Source organism: Saccopteryx leptura, chromosome 3, assembly GCF_036850995.1.
Source record: "Saccopteryx leptura isolate mSacLep1 chromosome 3, mSacLep1_pri_phased_curated, whole genome shotgun sequence".
Lineage (NCBI taxonomy): Eukaryota > Metazoa > Chordata > Mammalia > Chiroptera > Emballonuridae > Saccopteryx > Saccopteryx leptura.
In genome coordinates, this window is record NC_089505.1 from 270157115 (window position 1) to 270176303 (window position 19189).

The 19189-nt window shown below is 40.8% G+C and overlaps 1 protein-coding gene across 2 annotated transcripts in view; it reads right to left on the bottom strand.

Annotated features, from left to right (window-relative positions):
* The window catches only part of MSH2 (mutS homolog 2), an 82661-nt gene that overhangs the window by 55317 nt on the left and 8155 nt on the right, over positions 1-19189 (bottom strand). Inside the window, exons 2-4 of one of the 2 annotated variants that reach the window (XM_066378321.1) lie at positions 16319-16473; positions 12730-13008; positions 8188-8334 (exon numbers count right to left, since the gene is read on the bottom strand). In XM_066378321.1, the coding sequence (XP_066234418.1) occupies positions 8188-8334; positions 12730-13008; positions 16319-16473 (581 nt within the window). The remainder of the gene's footprint in view (positions 1-8187; positions 8335-12729; positions 13009-16318; positions 16474-19189) is intronic. The other variant, XM_066378322.1, reaches the window with a different exon arrangement.

Genomic DNA, 19189 nt, shown 5'->3' on the forward strand with positions numbered 1-19189 from the left:
TTTATTATTCCACACTTCGTGGCTCCGGCCCCTTCCTTCTTCCTCGGCGGGGAAAAATACCTTACACTCATTGCTCTCCCTTCCTGTATGTCTGTCCCTATCTCTCCCTCTCTCTATCTTGGTCACAAAAAAAAAAAAAAAAAAAAATTTCAGTTACACACTTATAATATATACACTTTCTAGGTGCATATTTAAATAAGAAGTTCAAATAAATTATTATGTGTGTTCTGACTGTTCCACCAACTAGTTGGTGACCCTGATCTCTCTCCTCCTCAGGCCTCCCTCTTTCCCAAGACACAACAAAATTAAAATTAAGTCAATTAATAATCCTACAATGGCTGTGGCCACATGGCTCAGTGCAGGCACACAAAGCATTGTCCAGGCACACAAAGGTCACAGGTTGAATCCCTGGTCAGAGCAAGTATGAGCAACAATCAATGAGTATACAGCTAAATGGAACAAAGAATTGATGCTTCCCTCTCTCCTTCCCCCAACCTCTTCCTTCCTCTCTCCCCTCCTCCTCTCTCTCCCTATCAATGGACAAATTTTTTTAAATAAAAAAAATTCCTACAATGGCCTCTATATGTTCAAAAGAAAGGAATTATACTATACCACGTCTCATTTTAAATTAAAAACTAGAAATGATTAAGTTTAGTGATGAAGGCATGTCAAAAGCCAGGAGAAGCTGAAAGCTAGGCTTCTGACATCAAACAGGCAAGCCAAGTTCTGAATGCAATGAAAAATTTCTTGAAGAAAATTAAAAATGCTACTACAGTACACACACAAATGATAAAAAAGTGAATACTTTTTGCTGATAAAAAGTTTGAGTGGTCTAGACAGAAGATCAAACCAGCCACATTACCTTAAACCAAAGCCTCATCCATAGCAAGGTCCTAATTCTCCTGAATTCTCTTAAGACTCAGAGAGGTGAGGAAGCTGCAGAAGAAAAGCCTAAAGCCAATGAAGATTGGTTCCTGAGATTTAAAGAAAGAAGCTATCCCTATAACATAAAAGTGAAAAATGAAGCAGCAAGTGCTGATGTAGAGGCTGCAGCAAGTTTTTCAGACTATCTAGAAAAGATAATTAATGAAGATGGTTATCATAAACAATAGACACAGGAAGGGAGAGAGATAAGAAGCATCAACTCGTAGTTGCAGCATTTTAATTGTTCACTGACTGCTTCTCATACGTGCCTTGAAGGGGTAGTGGGGGCCTCCAGCTGAGCCAGTGAACCCCTGCTCAAGCCAGTGACCTCAGGATTTCGAACCTGGGACCTCAGAGTCCCAGGTCAACACTCTATCCACTGCGACACCACCAGTCAGACTAAACAACAGATTTTCAATGTAGATGTAAAAAATTCTATCTAAGAGTTTCATGCTAGAGACAAGTCAATGTCTGGCTTTAAAGCTTCAAAGGACAAACTGACTTTTGTTAGGGACTTTCTCAGCTGGTGGTGACTAAGTTGGAAACAATACTCATTCACCATTCTGAAAATCCTAGGGCCATTAGAACAAAGCCTGGATGACAGCACATCTGTGAATACACTGCTAACAAAAACTAGATCAGGGAATATAGATACTCCAGCAATTTCAGCCTTTTGTCTAGTGCATTTTCACCAATGAAATAAAAGTTGATTTTGCATTTCATTTGCATAATTGAACTTTCTTTGTTGTTTGCTTAATGTTGTTTAATTTGAAAAAAATCAGCCTGACCAGGCGGTGGCACAGTGGATCGAGCGTCAAACTGGGATGCAGAAGACCCAGGTTCGAGACCCCAAGGTCACTAGCTTGAGCATGGGCTCATCTGGTTTGAGCAAGAGCCCACCAGCTTGAACCCAAGGTCGCTGGCTACAGCAAGGGGTTGCTCAGTCTGCTGGAAGCCCACGATCAAGGCACATATGAGAAAGCAATCAATGAACAACTAAGGTGTTGCAACGCGCAATGAAAAACTAACGATTGATGCTTCTTATCTCTCTCCTTTCCTGTCTGTCTGTCCCTATCCATCCCTCTCTCTGACTCACTCTCTGTCTCTATAAAAAAATAAATAAAATTGCCTGACCTGTGGTGGCGCAGTGGATAAAGCGTCGACCTGGAAATGCTGAGGTCGCTGGTTCAAAACCCTGGGCTTGCCTGGTCAAGGCACATATGGGAGTTGATGCTTCCAGCTCCTCCCCCCTTCTCTCTCCCTGTCTCTCCTCTCTCTTTCTCTCTCTCTCTCTCTCCCTCTCCTCTCTAAGAAAATAAATTAATTAATTAAAATAAATAAAATTTAAATAAATAAATAAATAAAAATTAAAGAATCAAATGCTTTTTTTATCACTTCATATTCATTTTGAAATATCCTCTAATTTTTGGGAGCAGTATATTTTAAGCCCACTACTGGGACTTAGTGCTCATGAAAAAGAAAAGATTCTTCGCAAATTACTGCTCACTGACAATGTACCTGGTCACTAAAGACTTCCGATAAAGGTATACTGAGTAAATTACTATTGTTTTCATGCCTACAAACACAACACCCCATGGATCAAAGAGTAATTTCAAAACTTGTGTCTTATTATTTAAGAAATATATTTCATGAGACTATAGCTGACATAGTGATTCCTCTTGATTGGATCTGTGCAAAGTAAATTGAAAACCTTTTGAAAAAGATTCACTGTTCTAGATGTCATTAAGAACATTCCTAACTCATGGGAAAAGATAAAAATATCAACATTAACAGCCTGATCAGGCGGTGGCGTAGTGGATAGAGCATCGGACTGAGATGTGGAGGACCCAGGTTCGAGACCCCGAGGTCGCCAGCTTGAGCGCGGGGCTCATCTGGTTTGAGCAAGGCTCACCAGCATGAGCCCAAGGACGCTGGCTCGAGCAAGGGGTCACTCGATCTGCTGTAGCTCCACGGTCAGGGCACATATGAGAAATCAATCAGTGAACAACTAAGGAACTGCAACGAAGAATTGGTGTTTCTCATCTCTTTCCCTTCCTGTCTGTTCGTATCTGTCCCTCTCTCTGACTCTGTCTCTGCCACACACAAAAAAAAACAAAAAAACACATTAACTGAGAACAGGAGTTTGGAAGATGTTGCTTCAAACCCTCATGAATGACTTTGAAAAGTTCAAGACTTCAGTGAAGGAAATAATTATAGGTGTGGTGGAAATAGCAAGAGAATTAGAAGTGAAGCTGGCCTTGGCCAGTTGGCTAAGTGAGCCCTGCGTGTGGACATGCTGGGTTTGACCCCTGGTCAGGGCACACATGGGAAGTGACCACCTGCTTTTCATCTCCTCCCTCTCCCCTTTCTCTCTCTCATCCCTTCTAGCAGCCAGTGGCTCCATTGGTTCAAGTGTCAGCCTGAGTATAGCTCAGTTGATTTGAGCATCGGCCTCAGACAGGGGTTGCCAGGTGGAGTCCAGTGAGGGCGCATGCAGGAGTCTGTGTCTCTATCTCCTCTCCGCTCACTTAAAAAAAAGTGAAGCCTGAATATGTGATTGGATTACTGCAATCTCATGATAAAACTTTTAACGGATGAGGAATTGCTTCTTATACATGAGCAAAAAGTGATTTCTTAAGATGGAACCTATTCCTGGTGAAGATAATTGAAGATTGCAAAAATGACAACAAAAGGATTAATATATTACATAGACTTAGTTTATAGAGCGGCAGCAGAGTTTGAGAGTATTGGCTCTATTTTTGAAATAACTTATACTGTGGGTAAAATGCTATCAAATAGTATCCCATGGTACAGAAAAAACCATTCATGAAAAAAAAGTCAATCAATGTGCAAAACTGTGTTCTTATTTTAAGAAACTGCCACAGCCCTACTTAGCAGACATCAACATCAAAGCAAGACCTTCAACCAGCAAAAAGATTGTAACTCATTGCAGGCTCAGTTGATGGTTACTATTTTAGCAATAAACTCTTTTTTAATTAAGGTATGTACATTGTTTCTTAGACATAATGCTATTACAGGTTAATAGACTACAGTATAGTGTAAATATGACTTTTACATGCCCTGGGAAACCAAAATATTCATGAATTGTTTGGGTTTCTTTTTAATTTTATTTATTATATTTATTTTTTTTCCCCCCCCATTTTTCTGAAGCTGGAAACGGGGAGAGACAGTCAGACAGACTCCCGCATGCGCCCGACCGGGATACACCCGGCACGCCCACCAGGGGCGATGCTCTGCCCACCAGGGGGCCATGCTCTGCCCATCCTGGGCGTCGCCATGTTGCGACCAGAGCCACTCTAGCGCCTGGGGCAGAGGCCAAGGAGCCATCCCCAGCGCCCGGGCCATCTTTGCTCCAATGGAGCCTTGGCTGCGGGAGGGGAAGAGAGAGACAGTGAGGAAAGCGCGGCGGAGGGGTGGAGAAGCAAATGGGCGCTTCTCCTGTGTGCCCTGGCCGGGAATCGAACCCGGGTCCTCCGCACGCTAGGCCGACGCTCTACCGCTGAGCCAACCGGCCAGGGCTATTTATTTTTTACAGAGACATAGAGTGAGTCAGAGAGAGGGATAGACAGGGACAGACAGACAGACAGGAACAGAGAGAGATGAGAAGCATCAATTATTAGTTTTTCCGTTGCGCGTTGCAACACCTTAGTTGTTCATTGATTGCTTTCTCATATGTGCCTTGACCACGGGCCTTCAGCAGACCGTGTAACCCCTTGTTGGACCCTGTGACCTTGGATTCAAGCTGGTAGGCTTTTGCTCAAACCAGATGAGCCCGTGCTCAAGTTGGTGACCTCGGGGTCTTGAACCTGGGTCCTCAGCATCCTAGTCTGACGCTCTATCCACTGCACAACCGCCTAGTCAGGCGAATTGTTTTTACTGAGCTATATTCACTCTATTTGGTGGTCTGAACTGAACCTGCATTATCTTCAAGGTATGCCTATACTGAACATAAAATATAAAGTTTAGAACAGCCAACAGAGCCCAATGACAAATTCTACTCACTAAAATATAGTTAAGCCTGACTAGGCGATGACGCAGTGGATAGAGTGTCGGATTGGGATGCGGAAGACCCAGGTTCAGACCCCGAGGTCCCCAGCTTGAGTGAGGGCTCATCTGGTTTGAGCAAAAGTTCACCGGCTTGAACCCAAGGTAGCTGGCTCGAAAAAGGGGTTACTTGGTCTGCTGAAGGCCCACGGTCAAGGCACATATGAGAAAGCAATCAGTGAACAACTAAGGTGTTGCAACACACAACGAAAAACTAATGATTGATGCTTCTCATCTCTCCGTTCCTGTCTGTCTGTCCCTGTCTATCCCTCTCTCTGACTCTCTCTCTCTGTCTCTGTAAAAAATAAATAAATATAAATAAAATAAAATATAGTTAATACTAGATTCTTTAGAAATATACATATTTGCCTGGCCTGTGGTGGCGCAATGGATAAAGCATTTACCTGGAACACTGAGGTTGCAGTTCAAAACCCTGGGTTTAGTCACATATGGAAGTTGATACTTCCGGCTTCTCCCCCCCTTCTCTCTCTCTCTTTCTCCCCTCTCTAAAATGAATAAAATCTTTAAAAAAAGTTCATATTTTTCCTAATTGATAACACAATAATCTATCTGCTCTTACCAAACTCTAGCAAATGCATAAGACTGTCACAAGAACCTCCTATTATGTCACCAGTACACACAAATAAAGTTTCCAGTAGCCCTAAAAGCTTCTTCATCTTTTCAGAGATGAGCTTCCCTAATGCTGGAACTACTGCTCATCCATATTGGCTTTTGAATATGTCACCAAAAAAAAAGTAAAAAAAGATAAATTTAGTTTAGCCTGACCAGGCGGTGGCCCAGTGGGTAAAGCATCGGACTGGGACACAGAGGACCCAGGTTTGAAACCCCAAGGTTGCAGGGTTGAGCGCGGGCTCATCTGGTTTGAGCATAGCTCACCAGTTTGAGCCCAAGGTCTCTGGATTGAGCAAGGGGTCACCTGGTCTACTCTAGCCCCTCCCCCCGTCAAGGAACATATAGAAAGCAATCAATGAACAACTAAGGTGCCATAATGAAGAACTGATACTTATCTCTCTCCCTTCCTGTCTGTCTGTCCCTGTCTGCCCCCTCTCTGTTTCTATCACAAAACAAAACAAAAAAGGATAAACTTAGTTTAATAAGGACCAAACTATTATATGATTAAATAATAACTGCAAAATCATGTCTCAATTCATTCTAGTTTGAAATCTACTTTGAAAATTAGTTTTATTTAAATATACAATAGAATTTTCCATTTTACTTAAGTGATCCACAAATATCTTGTCAAGAGCTACCAGTATTTTACCATAAAAAATACCAAACTCAAAAAAAACAAAAACAAAAACTCACCTCAAAGAGCTGAACAATAAAATAAACTTTAATCACAGAAAATCCCACTTACATTATTTGCATATTCACTTCTACCACTGAAGACATAACCAGTGGCAATTTTAAAGCCAAAATGTTTAAATGTAATATTTATTATGCAATTATTATGTACTATATCAGTGGTAGTCAATCTGGTCCCTACCGCCCACTAGTGGGCATTCCAGCTTTCACAGTGGGTAGTAGCGGAGCAACCAAAGTATAAATAAAAAGATAGATTTAACTATAGTAAGTTGTTTTATTTTTTTTTAATTTTTTATTTATTTATTCATTTTAGAGAGGAGAGAGAGAGGGAGAGAGAGAGACAAAGAGAGAAAGACAGAGGGGAGGAGCTGGAAGCATCAACTCCCATATGTGCCTTGACCAGGCAAGCCCAGGGTTTCGAACTGGCGAACTCAGCATTTCCAGGTCGACACTTTATCCACTGCGCCACCACAGGTCAGGCCGTAAGTTGTTTTATAAACATTTATTCTGCCAAACTTTGCGAAAATCCCACATAAAGTACTTGGTAAGGAATTATTATTATATGCTTTAACTTGTAACTCTGCTTTATAAATTTTATAAAGTAAAGTTACTTCCCTACTTTATAAATCACCATTACTGTGGAACGGGTGGGCAGTTAGAAAATTTTACTAACAGAGATACAAAAGTGGGCAGTAGGTATAAAAAGATTGACTAGCCCTGTACTATATATACTTTCACCCTTATTACTTCCTAATCTCTATAACAATTTTTAAGACACGTATTTTTACCCTTTTAAACATATAATGAGCCTGATCAGGCAGTGGCGCAGTGGATAGAGCGTTGGACTGGGATGTGGAGGACCCAGGATCGAGACACTGAAGTCTCCAGCTTGAGCGCAGGCTCATCTGGTTTGAGCAAGGCTCACCAGCTTGGACCCAAGGTCACTGGCTCAAGCAAGGGGTCACTTGGTCTGCTGTAGCCCCACAGTCAAGGCACATATGAGAAATCAATCAATGAACAACTAAGGAGCCACAACGAAGAATTGATGTTTCTCATCTCTCTCCCTTCCTGTCTGTCTCTATCTATCCCTCTCTCTGTCTCTGCCATAAAAAAAAAAAAAAAAAAACCAAAAAACATAATGAAACTGCCTCTCAGAAAGGTGAAGTAATTTATAAAAGATTCCACAGTTTGCCTGACCAGGCAGTGGCGCAGTGGATAGAGCGTCGGACTGGGATGCGGAAGGACCCAGGTTCAAGACCCTGAGGTCACCAGAGTGAGCACAGGCTCATCTGGCTTGAGCAAAAAGCTCACCAGCTTGGACCCAAGGTCGCTGGCTCGAGCAAGGTGTTAAGTTACTCGGTCTGCTGAAGCCTCTCGGTCAAGGCACATATGAGAAAGCAATCAATGAATAACTAAGATGCCACAACGAAATACTGGTGATTGATGCTTCTCATCTCTCTCCATTCCTGTCTGTCTGTCCCTATCTATCCCTCTCTCTGACTCTCTCTGTCCCTGTAAAAAAAAAAAAAAGATTCCACGGTTTGGGTATTTTAAGCTTTGACAGGTCTCCCCCACCCCACCCTCCAGTAACTATGCTTTCTCCCACACTAACTGACAATAATCAGCTCTTTCACATGAAGCTAATAAAACTCTTCTTTGTCCCACAAACATATTCTGTGTAATTATGATGAAATTATACCTAAGTTTACATTTAAATTTTTCTAGTTACTTGAGTTTTTAACAAGCTTTATCATAGATTAAGTAAGCTTAGTATCAGTGATCCAGTTTAGATTTAAAATATATATGACTAAAGCAGCCTTAAAAAGTCACTAATTATAATTTAAGACAAATTCACATTTGTAATCCACATACCTGATTCTCCATTTCTGGCAAGACAGCACTATTCACCTGTTCACCCTTTTTGCCTTTCAACAGCCGGTTAAGGTCCTGATAAATATCTTTTGTGGAAAAGTCAGCTCTTTTTCTCTCTGTGATGAGAATTCCTCCTCTCTGAATAACCTATTTTACAAAAAATATTTTAAATTATTATGAGAAGAAAACTATAACACTGACAAATATAAAGTGACAACAGCTAACAAATTATTAATCTACCTTAAATTTCATACAATATGCAAGATACTGGCAAAATATATAACAAATATTTTAAAAATCTATTAACTAAATTTTCATGGCTATTTAAAATTTTGTTCACATAAAGCTTTCAAAAAATAGTTCCAAGCCTGGCCAGTTGGCTCAACTGTAGAGCAACAGCCCAGTGTGTAGATTTCCCAGGTTTGATTCCCAGTCTAATCATACAGGAGAAGCAACCATCTGCTTCTCCACCCTTCCTCTTTCTTTCTCTCTTTGCCTCTCTCTCTCTTCCCCTCCTGCAGCCATGGCTCAATTAGTTTCAGTGAGTTGGCCTCAGGCGCTGAGGATGGCTCAGTAGCCTCTGCCTCAAGACACTAAAAAAATGGCTCCGTTGCTGAGCAATGGAGCAACTTGCCCAGATAGGCAGAGCACTGCCCCCTAGTGGGCTTGCCGGGTGGATCACGGTTGGAGCACATCTCAGTCAGGGCCCATGCAGGAGTCTCTCTGCTTCCCCTCCTCCACTAAAAATAAATAAATAGTCCCAAAGGTAAAAACTCTTAGCAGAACAATACTCCTGGAAAGTTGTTTAGATATTATCTATGCTATAAACACCAATCACAGACTTGCTCTCTCTCAAATAGTTCTTATGGTATTTGAGACCTACAAAAACAAAAGAACCGGCCCTGGCCGGTTGGCTCAGTGGTAGAGCATCAGCCTGGCATGCAGGAGTCCTGGGTTCGATTCCCGGCCGGGGCACACAGGAGAAGCGCCCATCTGCTTCTCCATCCCTCCCCCTCTCCTTCCTCTCTGTCTGTCTTCCCCTTCTGCAGCCAAGGCTCCATTGGAGCAAAGGTGGCCCGGGCGTTGGAGGTGGCTCTATGGCAGGGGTCCCCAAACTACGGCCCACGGGCCACATGCGGCCCCCTGAGGCCATTTATCCGGCCCCCGCCGCACTTCCAGAAGAAGCACCTCTTTCATTGGTGGTCAGTGAGAGGAGCATAGTTCCCATTGAAATACTGGTCAGTTTGTTGATTTAAATTTACTTGTTCTTTATTTTAAATATTGTATTTGTTCCTGTTTTGTTTTTTTTTTACTTTAAAATAAGATATGTGCAGTGTGCATAGGGATTTGTTCATAGTTTTTTTTATAGTCCGGCCCTCCAATGGTCTGAGGGACAGTGAACTGGCCCCCTGTGTAAAAAGTTTGGGGACCCCTGCTCTATGGCCTCTGCCTCAGGCACTAGAATGGCTCTGATTGCAACAGAACAATGCCCCAGATGGGCAGAGCATCGCCCCCTGGTGGACATGCCAGGTGCATCCCGGTTGGGCGCATGTGGGAGTCTATCTGACTGCCTCCCCGTTTCCAACTTTAGAAAAATACAAACCACACACTTATATAAATGGAATAATCAGAATTTTGTTAAGAATCAGCTAGCCAGTAGTAGTCAACTTGGTCCCTACCGCCCACTCGTAGGCGTTCCAGCTTTCACAGTGGGCGGTAGCTGAGCAACCAAAGTATAAATAAAAAGATAGATTTAACTATAGTAAGTTATTTTATAAACATTTATTCTGCCAAACTTAGTGAAAATCCAATATAAAGTACTTGGTAACATCATTATTATATGCTTTAACTTGCTGTAACTTTGCTTTATAAATTTTATAAAATAAAGTTACTTCCCTACTTTATTAATCACCATTACTGTGGAACCGGTGGGCGGTTAGAAAATTTTACTACTAAGAGATACAAAAGCGGGTGGAAGGTATAAAAAGGTTGACTATCCCTGAGCTAGCCTGACCAGGCGGTGACACAGTGGATATGGCGTCAGATTGGGATGCAGAGGACCCAGGTTTGAAACCTTGAGGTCGCCATCTTGAGCACAGGCTCATCTGGTTTGAGCAAGGCTCACCAACTTGAGCCCAAGGTTGCTGGCTAAAGCAAGGGGTCACTCGCTCTGCTGTAGCCCCCCACCACCACCATCAAGGCACATATGAGAAACCAATCAATGAACAACTAAGGTGGCAAAACACAGAATTGATGCTTCTCATCTCTCTCCCTTCCTGTATGTCTGTCCCTAACTGTCCCTCTCTCTGACTATCTCTGTAACAAAAAAAAAAAAAAATCAGCTAACGTCCCATTTGAACTATCAAAAAATAATCCTAAAGAACTGCATCCTATTTATTTGATAAATCCATGTTGAGTACAGTAATAAATTTTCTTTATTAGCCTGACCAGGCGGTGGCGCAGTGGATAGAGCATTGGACTGGGATGCAGAGGACCCAGGTTCGAGACTCCGAGGTCGCCAGCTTGAGCGCCGGCTCATCTGGTTTGAGCAAAAGCCCACCAGCTTGAACCCAAGGTCGCTGGCTCCAGCAAGGGGCTACTCGGTCTGCTGAAGGCTCGCGGTCAAAGCACATATGAGAAAGCAATCAATGAACAACTAAGGTATTGCAACGCGCAATGAAAAACTAATGATTGATGCTTCTCATCTCTCTCCGCTCCTGTCTGTCTGTCCTTGTCTATCTCTCTCTCTGACTCACTTTCTGTCTCTGTAAAAAATAAAAAAAAAATTAAAAAAAAAAATTTTCTTTATTACTTAAATTACCTTGTTTTTGCCCTGAACTGTGAAAGCATTCCTCTTATCAATTATGATTTGGTTTGAACTCTTTAAGGCTCACATCCTGTTACTCTTTAGGGAGCAAAGGAGGGAAATGATCTAAAGCAGGGGTAGTCAACCTTTATATACCTACTGCCCATTTCTGTGTCTCTGTTAGTAGTAAAATTTTCTAACCACCCACTGGTTCCACAGTAATGGTGATTTATAAAATAGGGAAATAACTTTATAAAATTTATAAAGCAGAGTTACAGCAAGTTAAAGCATATAATAATAATTATTTATCGCAACTTCCCTGGCCTCCATCTTTTATTGGGGACAGGGAACCTCTCCAGGCAGGATGCGCACTCTGTACTCAATAAAGCCTTTTGTTATTCCACACTTCGTGACTCCCCTCCCTCCCTCCCTCCCTCCCTTCCTTCTCGGCAGGAAAAAATACCTTATATTTTGGTGCCAAAAACCCGGGAAGGGTTTGAAGTCCGCAAGGACCACTCCTCTTCCAGTCCCCTCCGAGAAAGAACCAGATCTCCGACCTTCCACCCACTTTAGTGCATGGTACGGTAAGTCCCCTGCCTCCAGCCTTCCCCTCAGTTCTTTCCGCAGAGACTCTCTGTCCAAAACCATAGCTACGTCAGAGAAATCTTTTCTGTTCCGAATGACTGTGTGCTTGTGGAGACGTCCGGAGTACATCCACTTTACCTTTTCCGTCCATGGCCAGACCTTGAGTTTTAGGACGCTGATACTCAAATCTGACCACTCCAAGGACTGAGGGCAGTTGTGGGGGCACAAGAATCTCCCTCCTTAAAGAAGAAGAAACTGTTCTTCTCCGCTGTGGCCAGGCCACAGAACCCACTGAATTAGCCTCCTAAGGGACTTTCGGTGTTAACACCCTCATCAATTTAACTATGGCCAAAAAAGCTGGGAACTGATTGGAGATTTCTTACATACATGGCTTCTAATTATTCACGCACCTGTCCTTAATCTCTGTGCCGCCTGTTCCACTGCACAGGCCTTTTTCTGGCCACAGAAACCTCACCTAAAACCTCCACTCCTGATCTTTCCTTCTCCGCAGACTCCTAACTCTCTCTCCCTCCTGTCTGACCCCCGGGGGCACCCCTGTCTCGGGACTTTTCTCTGGTCCCTCTGTGGACCTCTTTTGTGCTCGGGTCTCTTCCCTCTGAGAGCCCCCTCCCCTACCTTTGCAAAATCCTGTTTCTTATTCACCACTACCATCTCTCTTCCTCCTCCCCTGCTGGTCAGGGGCTATAAAAAAAGGGGGGGGGGGAGAATAATAATAATAATTACTTACCAAGTACTTTATGTTGGATTTTCACTAAGTTTGGCAGAATAAATATTTATAAAACAACTTACTATAGTTAAATCTATCTTTTTATTTATACTTTGGTTGCTCCGCTAACGCCCACCATGAAAGCTGGAACGCCCACTAGTGGGCGGTAGGGACCAGGCTGACTACCACTGACATAAAGCAAAACTAGTCTTAAATAAGAAACAGCTTATTCTAAAATTCTATTACAGACACAGTTTTTTCAAAGATAAAAATCGAAACATTCCTGAAAATAAAACATTATTGTAATTAGAAACAAAAAATTTTGACTTTTAAATTACTCTTTTCCTTAAATAAAACAGTATCATTTTACTCAGAGCCTTTCCTAGGCTTTGTTTCTTCTCTATCACTAGACTAATTCCCTTACCTGCCTCAGTTTTCCCATGTCTCCAGCAGTCTCTCCTCCTGATAGAACACATTCCTTTGGTCCAATCTGAATTAAGAGAGCCTCCAGATTGGAGAACTGATCATTATCGGGGAACTCACACAGTCCTAGCTTCCTTTGTATGGTGTCAACATACCCAATTCCAACCTGTCTTTGGCCATCAACTGTAGACATTTTAACACCCACAGCACCAATGGAAGCTGACATATCATTGTTACTGAAGAGAATGTCTTCAAACTGAGAAAGATTACCAGGAGAAGCCTAAGTAAAAAATTTTTAAAAGTTTAGGAATCTGTTGAATATACTTTAAAATTTCATTAGCAAACAAGAATTACCCAACCTAGATGAATTTCACTAAATAATTTTACCTCCCAAAAATTACTTATAACCATATATTTCAAAATTATCACCAATTATTAAGTATCCTACTGCTTTATTATCATAACACTTGGGGACAGCTAAAAATAATTGTATCAAAGGTGATTTTCAGTATGAAATTTGGCAGCTGGATTTATATACAATCAATCATTAAGGAATCCTAAGTGATTATCCTGTCAATACTAGCCTTAAATTTCTACATTTTGCCAAACTACCCACTGGTTGCACATACCAGTATTTTTACTATGTAGCTATACCATACACAAGAGCAGTATTACTTTAAATATTGAGCTTGAAAAATATCTCTATATCAACATGCTTATATGTAAAATGCAGATGGTTCTAAATCAGTGATTTTCCAAATAAAGGATCCTGGATCTATTTATTTTCAATATGTCAAAAAGGTTAGAAATACTCTTTAAGATTGCATAAAATAACTAAAGGGTCGAGTTTCTTTGCTTTTGGCTGAACAAGTCTGTGGGTAAAACTAAAAACTTCAACCTGAACAACTGATGGGTTGCTATTAATATAAGGCATTTCAGGGCAACTGACAACTACAGCAATGAAATACAAGATAGTCACAAATAATCCAAATGAGCACAGTGACAGCCAAATTTAAGCAAGTTGTAGCCACCAAAAGTTCTTAAATTTGGTTAGCATCATAATTATTTATCTTCTCACAACATCATTCTGAATCTCTATAACTATGGACTGATTAAAATCTGGATCAAAAAATCAAAAATTACCCGATATTCAAATTTAGCCTGACCAGGCAGTGGCGCAGTGGATAGAGCGTCGGACTGGGACGTGGAAGACCCAGGTTCAAGACCCCGAGGTTGCCAGCTTAGGAGCCGGCTCATCTGGTTTGAGCAAAAAGCTCACCAGCTTGAGCCCAAGGTCGCTGGCTCGAGCAAGGGGTTACTCAGTCTGCTGAAGGCCCGCGGTCAAGGCACATATGAGAAAGCAATCAATGAACAAATAAAGTGTTGCAACACGCAACGAAAAATTAATGATTGATACTTCTCATCTCTCCGTTCCTGTCTGTCTGTCCCTGTCTATCCCTCTCTCTGACTCTCTCTCTCTTAAAAAAAAAAATTTTTAAAGCACTGATTCAATCATACATGTAAACATTTTTATATACATGCTTTAGATTCACATGCACAAGTTATGAGGTACACATTAAAAACTCTCAAAGTGACAAGTAGCTAATAAAATTGAGTTCCTGAGAATCCTTGAAAATGATATGACTGATAATCTCTGAACTGGATGGTATTTAAGGTCCTTTCCTATTTCTAACATACAAACTACTGAGAACATGGAAAAGAAATCAATTACAGAGATCAGCTATTTCAAATACCACTATTACTTTACAGTAAAATCAATAAGCTAAAAAAAATGTAAAAATAAATTAGTTTTAGTAGTGTTAGATCTGAACTTCTTAAAATTTCTGGGTGAAGATACCACCTTTTTAACCTGATCGATACATATTTTAACATTTTCCTCCCACCTAAAAAGAAGAATTAATCTTGATGGATTCTGATATGACATAAAGAATAAGGTGTGACAGACTGCTAACCATGGTAAACACTAGAACTTATGATTCTTTTTGTTGTTGTTACTGAGTTCTATGAGGAATGAGATAGAAAACATCACTCTTGTGATATCTTCAATTTTCTATTAAAATCTTTCAAGACATTGGCTAAAACTCTAATTAAGAGACTCGCTTTTTGGCCCTGGCCGGTTGGCTCAGTGGTGGAGCGTCGGCCTGGCGTGCAGAGGTCCCAGGTTCGATTCCCGGCCAGGGCACACAGGAGAAGCGCCCATCTGCTTCTCCAACCCTCCCCTCTCCTTCCTCTCTGTCTCTCTCTTCCCTCTTCCCCTCCCGCAGCCAAGGCTCCATTGGAGCAAAGATGGCCCAGGCGCTGGGGATGGCTCTGTGGCCTCTGCCTCAGGCGCTGGAGTGGCTCTGGTCGCAACAGAGCGACGCCCTGGAGGGGCAGAGCATCGCCCCCTGGTGGGCAGAGCTTCGCCCCTGGTGGGCGTGCCGGGTGGATCACGGTCGGGCGCATGCGGGAGTCTGTCTGACTGTCTCTCCCCATTTCCAGCTTCAGAAAAATACAAAAATACAAAAAAAAAAAAAAAAATAGACTCCCTTTTCATAGTATAATAGCAATGAAAATTCCCAGAAAGCTCCATAATGCAGAATGCTAAATTCTCCCTGATACACTTTTCAGTAAATGTCTAATTCTTAAAAATGGGGGGAAGGTATGGAATGAAGATTGAAAAATAATATATTTGGGGGGAAAAAGAAATATATTATACTTTAAAGCAGCACCAACATCAAATGTTGTGCATCATTAAACTCCAAAAGAAAAAACTCTGGCAGCGTTGGTGGTATAGTGGTGAGCATAGCTGCCTTCCAGAAGAAAAAACTCACAGGACTTTCAAATCAGAAAGCATCTTAAAAACTTTTTAATTTTACTGTTTATGAAGAAACAGATATAGGAGAAGGTTGAGATATTTGCCAAGGTCTCCCAGAGAGATAGAAAAGAAATGAAAACTGCTGTAATAACTACTCTAAATATTGTGCCAGGTGAGTCCTTAAATACTGGAGGGGGGGAATACTTTGTAAATTATGACTGTCTAATCACTACACTGTACACCTAAAAATATTAAAAAATAATATTGAATAAAACAAATACCATTCTCCTTGAAAGCATTAAAAGCATGCACGTCAATGAGCCTCTCTAGGCATATCACAGAACATAAGCACCTTTAAACTTCCAGACTTATAAAAAATTACAATCTAATGAAAGAAAAAGGCACATACAAAAGTACAAACACATTACAAATATGTGTTAAGTGAGAAAGTTGTAATACTGTAAATCTATGTAAAATTACTTCAAACAATAAAATCAAATCCTTATTTAATGCTGTATTCAACTTTACATATAGCTATTTATTATTTGTTTCAGAGACAGCAACAAAGATCAGAGTGTGCATACTTATAATAAGGACCTACTGAATCTCTGAATTGCTATTAAACTATAATTTTTAAAAAGCCACATGCTAAAGATTAAAATTTCTCAAAGCATTTTACTATGACACCTGGTTAAAATATTAAAACAAAAATTTCCCTTACATTTTAATTTTTTTCTATGCTGAAAAATAAATCAAAAAGGAAGATAATTACCTTAAATGCCAAATACCAATCATTCTCCTTGGATGCCTTATTTCCAGCTTTATTCTTATAAACTTCAACTCTATACTGACGAACTAGGAGAAGATCTTTTACAAAAGACTCAAAATTCATTTTACTAAGCACAACACTCTCCAGAGTCTTTGCTCCTAAAGAAAAATATTAAAAATGTTACAGCTTTGAAGTAATGTGTACCAAGTACCTAGCACAATGTTCCCCCCCAATTCATTCATTCAATAAACTTTATAAAGCGCCTATTATATATGTCCTAGGGACTTTGGTACATGAGAATAAAATGGTGAATAGATATAGCCCTTTGCTCCTGTAGAGCCTATGAATCAAAATAAAAAATTGAGAAGATACAAAGATAAAAGAATGAGTAAAAATATATAGCTAACCATATTCATTCTTTCTTTTTAAAGATTTTATTAATTGATCTTAGAGAGAAAAGAGAAAGGGGAGTTATGTGCCTTAACTGGGCAAGTCCAAGGTTTTGAACTGGTGACCTTAGCACACCAGGTCAATGCTCTTACCCACTATGCCACCGCAAGTCAGGCTGTTCTTTTTTATAATTTTTCACATTTTTATTTTATTTTATTTTTTCTTCTTTTCCAAGTGACAAGAGGAAAGATAAGGAGACCAGACTCCCACGTGTGTTCTGACTGGGATCCAACCAGCAACCCCCATCTGGGGCTGGTGCTTTACCCATCTGGGGCTATGCTTGCAACCGAGCTATTTATTTAGTGCCTGTGGCAGAAGCTCCATGCAGCCATCCTCAGCACCCAGGCCAATGCACTCGAACCAATTCAAGCCATGGCTGCTGGAGGGAAATAAATCCAAGTTGGGACATCCACACACCAGGCTGACGCTCTACCACTGAGCCAACTGGACAGGGTACAATTTTGAATACAATTCATATAATATCTATATAGCATTTGTATAGAATTAACTTTTTCAAAAGGCCAATAAAAATGAATTGGTCATTATTCATTGCAAAAATGTTCTAGGTAATATATTTACATTGCTAAAACTTCAAACATTCAAAAAGGGACGGCAAAGTTTCCCATTCACCATTGTCCCTTGCACAGCCAGTTCACCATCATAGTGTTAACAGTTTATAAAATATTATATATTCCCAAACATAATCTATGCACACACAACAAATATAAATAAAGCATCATTTTTTTCCTTCTACTTAAATAGTTGCTTACTATACATATTGTTCTGTATCTTTTTTTTTTTTTTAGTGTTCTGTATCTTGATGCTGTTTTTAACATTAATATATTTTCAAAATTGTTCTATCAGTACTTAATCAGTATCTTTCAGTTTAGAGCTGCAAATAACTCTAGGAATGTTCTATAATTCAGTCTCTCACTGACTGACAGACATATAGGTTTTTAGTCTTTGTTATTTTAACGAAGCTGTATGAACTGCCTGAACAGCCTTGTCTGTGCTTCACTTTCCAAACATCTGAGTACATATATCTGTGAGTTAAAGTCTTAAAACTAGATTTTATCGCCTGGCCTTTGGTGGTGCAGTGGATAGAGCGTCGGCCCGGAATACTAGGGTCACAGTTCGAAGCCCTGGGCTTGCCTGGTCAAGGCACATATGAAAAGCAACTACTATGAGCTGATGCTTCCTGCTTCTCCTCTCTCTCCTTCTGTCTCTCCCTCTCTTTCCTCTCTCTAAAAATCAATAAATTTAAAAAACAATAACTAGATTTTATCAAAAGATACATGATTTTGATAAATATTACCAGACTATCCCCCTGGTTAGCTGTGTCAATTACTACCACCATCCATAAAGTATAAATACATACATATATTTTCCCCCCTATCTAGTCAACATAGTTCTAAAACTTTCTGGTCTTTGGCCCTAGCCAGTTGGCTTAGTGGTAGAGCATTGGCCTGGCATGTGGATGTCCTGGGTTCGATTTCTGGTCAGGTCACACAGGAGAAGTGACTATCTGCTTCTCCACTTCTCCACCTCTCCCCCTTCTCTTTCTCTCTCTCTCTCTCTCTCTCTTCGTCTCCCACAACCATGGCTTGATTGGTTCAAGCACATTGGCCAGGCCACTGAGGACGGCTCCTCGGAGCTTCTGCCTTGAGTGCTAAAAATAGCTCAGTTGTAAGCATGGCCTCAGATGGGCAAAGCATCAGCCCCAAAAGGGGGTTGCTGGGTAGATCCTGGTTAGGGCACATGCAGGAGTCTGTCTCTCTATCTTCCCTCCTCTCAATTGAAAAAGAAGAAAAGAAAATAATAAATAAAAAATTTTGGTCTTCACCTTAGATCACTGATCCTCAACAGAGGGTGGTGATCTTGCTCCCCTAACCTACATTTGGAAATGTGTGGGGACAAATGGGTTGTCACACTTGGGGGGAAGGGGGAGATACTAATGGAATCTAATGGGTAAAAGCAGAGATGCTATTAAGCATGCACAGGACAGCCATTCACAACATATTAATTATTCCATCCAAAATTATCAATACGGCTGAGGTTGAAAACCCATCTTAAACGGAAAGTGTCTCAGCTTAGTTGTGATTTGCAAGTACCAATTTCTTTACAAAAATAAAATCATCTAGCCTGACCTGTGGTGGCGCAGTGGATAAAGCATCGACCTGGAAACGCTGAGGTCGCCGGTTCGAAACCCTGGGTTTACCTGGTCAAGGGACATATGGGAGTTGATGCTTCCAGCTCCTCCCCCCTGTCTCTCTCTCCTCTCTCTCTCTCTGACTCTCTCTCTCTCCTCTCTAAAATGAATAAATAATAAAAAATAAATAAATAAATAAAAAATAAAATCATCTATATTACTAAATGAAATCAAAACTCAATTTTCAATAAAAAAAAAAACAAACAAAAAAAACC